The sequence below is a fragment of the Colletotrichum fioriniae genome, assembly GCF_027942845.1.
Source record: "Colletotrichum fioriniae strain IMI 355084 chromosome Unknown scaffold_3, whole genome shotgun sequence".
Lineage (NCBI taxonomy): Eukaryota > Fungi > Ascomycota > Sordariomycetes > Glomerellales > Glomerellaceae > Colletotrichum > Colletotrichum fioriniae.
In genome coordinates this window covers 74,935-80,944 of record NW_027076839.1, presented here as the reverse complement: position 1 = coordinate 80,944, position 6,010 = coordinate 74,935, and the positions used below count along the sequence as shown (strand labels likewise).

The window sequence follows — 6,010 nt, the reverse complement described above, 5'->3', positions numbered from 1 at the left end:
ATGTCTGCTGCGAAGTTTGAGTGTGCTTCCTACAAGCATTTCGAGGTGAGTCAAAACTTTGCATCTCAACGTGGAGTTGAGCCACCCCCGAGACGTCGTTGGTCGCATCACTCGACAACACCTCACATTATCTTGAGGAGTGCAGCAAGGCTGACGAGGTGTGCCTCACCGAGAACAGCCCGACTTCCATCCGCAAAGGCCAATAATCATCGGCGAGGAAGGCCTTGACTCGCCAGAAACGGTGACTCTCAAGTACGAAGAGGCAGTCGCAAGGGCCAACGGAGACCTTCGGGGCGACTCCCCGCCGGGCGGTCTCCTCCCCATGTCCCATTACGGGAAGCAACAGCCAGGCCCAATCCACGGTAAGTGTTTTTTTCTTTCTCTCTAGTGTTTTGTGCAATGTTTTCGGTTACCATGAGAGATGTGGCGCAATACACCCAGCTGTAGTGCTATGACTGACATAACGTGTTTCCTTGCAGGGTATGATTCATCCCGTGGGTATCAGGATGCCGGGTATCAGCAATATGGAGCGCAAGCCTATCCTGCGCAGCACGGCAGTGCAGGTCAGCTCACCGCAGCCCAGATGAACCAGGAAGCTTTTGCGGCCAATAGTGCGGTTGGCTCGTACATGCCTGTCAGTGTAGGTCCATCGGTGGTATCAAGTCAACCAAGTTCTGGAATGGCGGGCACCAAAGTGCAGGTCAAGATCAACTCGCCATACGATCTACTCACTGTCGCGCCTTTCTACTCCCTCGTTTTCGGCGTGAACAAGGTGCAGGCACAACCCACCAAAGAGTCCCAGGACAGCAACGGGTACATGTTCACTGTCTCGGCCGATGCACCGCCATTTGTGGTCACCAGCTGTGCCAACGAAAACGTGCCAGTTTTGGTGCTGATTGAAACAGAGAATGGCGAAGAAGTGTTCAAGGCGGCAGCGGGTCAATTTGTATATCACGAAGCAGGCCCAGGTGCTAGCTCAGACGACATCACGAGGAAGGTGTCCAAGTCACCTGAACAGCAACATCAGTCCCCCAGGTCAGCAAGCACTCAGCTCGGCAACGAAGCCAGTACAAATACGTACGACTTTGCTACAGCTCCGCAACAACCTGCCCAGTCTCCCTATGGAAACTCATTCTCGCAAGACAATAACAATAACAACATGCTCAGTGCTTACCGAACCAACTCCTTCCCGGAGCAGCATTACGCCCGGGCGGTGCCCCCGCCGTTGCGGCCGCCAATGGCCGGATGGCAAGCATACGGACGAACGCCCGGCCCCCCCATCACGCACACGCAGATCTCCCGTCCTAGCTTGACGCCGCTGCCCATGCCATCTGCCACGATGCCTCTGCTTGTTAGGACAAGCTCGATCCCAAGCTCTCCCGGAGGCGGACAGCAGTCTGGATACAATCATTGGGGATCTTATTCAAACAAGGCTCAACTGAAGATTGTTGGCAAGCTCGACACCATGTCTATCGACTGGTCTCCCGAGGAATGGTCGAACCGAAGACGCATCGTCATGTTTAGTAAGAAACAGACGGGACCGACGCTCACGGCGACCTTCCGACCCGTCAATGTCAATGAGAGACCACCCAACAGCATCTGCATCAGCTGCATCTGGTGGGCAGAAAAGAACGAGTGCTACGTCACATCTGTGGACACTATCTATCTCTTGGAGCAGCTTGTCGTCGCTCCAGCCAGGTTCACCGTGGAGGAGAAGAATCGCATCCGTCGCAACCTTGAGGGCTTCCGGCCTCTGACAGTTAGCAAGGCCAAGGCTGACTCGGAGGAATTCTTCAAGATCATTATGGGATTCCCGAACCCGAAGCCGAGGAACATTGAGAAGGATGTCAAAGTTTTCCCGTGGAAGATTTTGGAATCGGCGCTGAAGAAGATCATTGGCAAATACAGCGCTAGCCCCTCATCGACTCTTCCAGCCTCGCACCTTTTGACGCCCACACCGGTCAACGCGTATCCTCCGCCGCTCCCGACGCCGCCAGCCCCAACTGTTGCATCGGACCATGTCAGTGCCTATGGTGTTCCATCGCAAGTCCACCACCACGAAGGGTTGACCTCGCCGAGGTCGATCACTGGCAGCACGCACAGCTGGCCGGCGTACTCGACAGGACCACCACGCAACCTTTCTCCCGCACTTACATCAGTGTCCCCGCGGCAATCTGGACTGCGTCTCGCTGCACCTTTACCAGCTGTCAGCAGCTATGACAGTCGGTCGATGACGAGCCATTCATACGGCGGCGGACTTCAGACACCGCTAGGAAACCAGCATACACCGCCTTCAGCCCCTGGACGGTGGGATGCTACGATACCAGCGATGCATGCACCCACTACCTATGCAGAGCAGTATCAGTCCATGACTGCGCACCATACCCCGAGTCACCAAGTATACGGTGGTGGCGGATACGGGGACGGGGCGCAACGTGCTTGATGCCGCGGAGGCCCCTAGGTGGGAGTGAGGGTCCACGGTGGGCGGCGGCGGCGGGCCAAGTGAGCGACGGTGACCTGGCCTAGGAGGCAAGGTGCTTCGCGTCTGGTGAGGCGCAAGCGTGATATCCCGGAAGCAACACAAGTTTCTTGTCAAGAGTCGATGGAGTGAGTCACTACTTTGGGGCCAGGGCCCAGGGGTACGGGAGGGGCTTGGAGACACAGGGCAACCGCGTGAACGAAACACGGGAACAAGAGCAGGGCTGGACAAAGGGAAGGGAAGCATCAAGAGATGTCGTCGGAGAGCAAGTCGTACGTCGTTGACTTGATTGGGGATGGTCAGGCTGCGACTTTGGACGGGCTGCAAGAGGAAGATGGAGGTGTGGTGTAGGGGTCTACGGGTTTATTCCCCTCCCACCCCGGTCACACACACTCGCATCTGCCCGTTGCAGTCCTTGTCTTGGTCCCTGGTTGACTGTCATTAAGCAGTGCGGTGCTTGAGCTTGAGCTTGAGTATGAGCATGAGCAGGAGCAGGAGCAGGAGCATGAGCATCTAGGCGTTTTTGGTGTGGATGGGTGGAGACCCCGGAGGTGCTGTCAGCTGCTGTGGCGCAGACCAATGGAGGCTTCCGGAATCGAATCCACTTTTCCCGATTTAGATGGAGTCGGCGAATCACCTCTGCCCCGCTCAGCGACCGGCACCGTCTGCTCCACTTTCCGGCATCGACTTTAGGGATTACGAGCCACTTTTCCCCCCGACACACCAAATCCTCAACCCTCACCTTCCCCCTCCTTTACCATCTCAGCTGGCAGTCTTGTTCTACCTTATGCTCTGGGAGGCGGGGGGAACCTTTCGATGCTTCCCTCTTTTTTTTTCTCCGACAGCTTTCAGTATGGATGAACCCCTCCCTAGACCTTCACCGCATTGTCACAATGGGCAAGAGTGCAGGGGCAAGCGGCGTCTACTTTGCCTCTCTGGCCACACTTCTGTTTCTCATCCATGACGGGACGATTCTAGACCACCTATCACCTCCGCGTTTGCCCGCCTGCACTTCGATAACGGATTCGAGCCTCGACCCTCAACGTCGCCAATCAGTAGCTCTTTCCTTGGTGCATGATGGGTTGGGGGTGTATCTGGTGATCGTCTCTTGGAGGGGTCGCCTGCATCCGTCCGGCCTGCATGACGTACATCATCTGCGTCAAGGAGCTACCGAACGATACCGCGCCTTATCCGCCTGCTCCAAAATGCTAGACACTACTCTGTCTTCTCCGGACCCGTCTTTCAACCGGCTTGTCTTCGACCACTCGCTTGCCTTCCCGCCGGGCCTCTTCGGTCGTGCATTGGCGTTCCCGTGTTCCATACATGGGTTTCAAGGGCTCACCCGAGCCATTCACATGGCCTTCAAGTCTAGACAAGCGCCCCTAAACCAACGACCAAGAACGAGCCGGCTCATCTGTCACGAAAAAGACAAGGAAACATCTTCTGGCTAGGAAGTCCATTTCCCCGGCCAAGATGAGTAGCAATCCCCACCACCACCACCATCACCACCACCACAGCAATCATGGCATGCCTTGGCTCTCGACTCGCTTCACAAACGCGGGTGGCGCGGCTGAGTTTATTCTCACGCAGCCCGTCCGACCCTCCACTGCGCGCGCACTTTCGCTATCCACTCCAAGATCGGCAAAGACGGGGGGCGCGGACAGATGCAACTCCGACCGCGACGCTGCTAGCGACGCGTACTCTCGTGGTCTGGGCTGGCTCATCATCTTGGCGTCGATTTACTACACCACCTGCCTGCCTCCTTGCCTGAGACACTTTCATACTTGTTTCAGGAATGACTGCAGTTCGAGCTGCCCACTGCCTGCATAGAAAGGATACAACGGCGTTTGTCTACGGCTCGTTTGGTGATAGACTCGGTTGCATTTCGCTCATCTTTCCCCCATAGAGAAACCGCCCACTACCACCCCACAAACGACTCGGCATTACTACCAATACGACCTTTTCCGCCTCTCCAAACCCCCTAGGTGTATTGCTAGCAAACATTCCCACGGCCCGCCTGGCACTTGACGTCGCTTATCTGGACCACGTCTCGGCAATCTCAACCATACACGATAACCATCTCCACATCGCTACAATCACATCACTTGCGCTTGCAACGACATTCCTTGCTCTGGACCCTTCCTCACACAACACAACACCCAACATACCCTATACAGCGTTTTCATTATCTGTCTCTCTCTCTCTGTCTGTCTCTCTCTTTCTCTCTCTACCCATACATTTCATATTATCTTTGCATTTATCTTTACTGGCGCGAAGGGGACAGGGGTCGGGATAGAACAGGGGAGAACTTGGACTGGGACCGGTCAAATCATGTAAGACTTTCTAGAAGATAGTCGAAGAGGTGGAAAGGCTGGAACGGACATGTGCGGACAGGGCGACGGGAGAATACACGGTTTTACAGGTGTCTTTTTGGTATGGTACGGACCGGAACAGGTCGGTTCTCGGGGAATCAGGTAACGGGGATACAACATTTTGGTGGGCTGCACATAGCATTATACCCTTCGCTTTGCTTTTGATGGCTTCGGGATCCGGGTTTTCGGTATTGTCACATATGGGATAGTCTCCTGATAATCATAATCGCTTGACATCTTTAAGAACTATGGTCCTCGCCGCCTTGCGTGATGTAGAGTAATTCATGAAGCTTGAGATATGTGCTACTCGTCTAAATGTGTCATCTTTTTCCGTGACTGCCTTGAATACAATACACCGCTAGGTTGGTTTTGAGTGTTGCCTGATTCACTCCTTCCATCGATCAAAATGAAGCGTTGTTGTCCGTGATGAAGAAAATCTAACGAGACCATCTCGATTTGTATAAAAGAAGCCAAGTATAAGCGGTCATATCTCTCAACATCAAAACATTCTTGATTCTAGCATTGCTATCAAAGCACCTCTGGCACCTGAGCTAACAAGATCAACTCACATCTTCATCACCAGCTCAAGCTATATCAAAAAAACCACACACCACATACCACTAATAATGGCAAGCGACTCGAGTGTAAACGCCCTGGTAGGCATCCTAGCCTTCACCATGGTCGTTTCGTTCCTATTCTTCTGCTTCCTCGTGTACATGCGCTTCGTCAAGCGACGCGTCCTCGTGCCCGTCGATCTGGGACCGCGCAGGGGACGGAGTACCACCGCCGTCCGGGACAGTGTTGCTGGTGATTCTGCTGCAGGAGCAGTTGAGGATGACGGAGATGTAGGGAGTGAGTTGGGTCGGAGTGGTAGTGTGACGACTGGGGGGCCGGCGAGGGTGGTTTGAGGTGCTGGCGGGACGGGAGTTGCGAGGTTGGAGATGGGTGAAAAGTCTGAGAATGGTTGGGAGTTTCTAAAGGGCAAGACAGCTCACTTGATGATGGACGAGGGGCTGAAAAGTTGACTTTCAGGGGAAAATACCACGGGCTCCAGTATGGCAGTCTCAAATTATCAGCAAAAGTAAGAAAGCATCAGTCTTGAAATAGAGAAACTTGAACTCCACCGTCTTTATTTCCACCTCCACGTCAAGTGACTCCC

The 6,010-nt window shown here is 54.3% G+C and overlaps 1 protein-coding gene across 1 annotated transcript; it reads left to right on the top strand.

Moving 5' to 3' along the window:
• N0V96_002918 (uncharacterized protein) lies at window positions 1–2,443 on the top strand (the record flags this gene model as incomplete). The annotated part of the gene is made up of 3 exons (XM_065756669.1): window positions 1–45; window positions 179–362; window positions 480–2,443. 3 exons carry the CDS (start codon window positions 1–3, stop codon window positions 2,441–2,443), a joined length of 2,193 nt encoding a protein of 730 aa, XP_065614436.1.
• Between the last annotated feature and the right edge of the window lie 3,567 nt (window positions 2,444–6,010).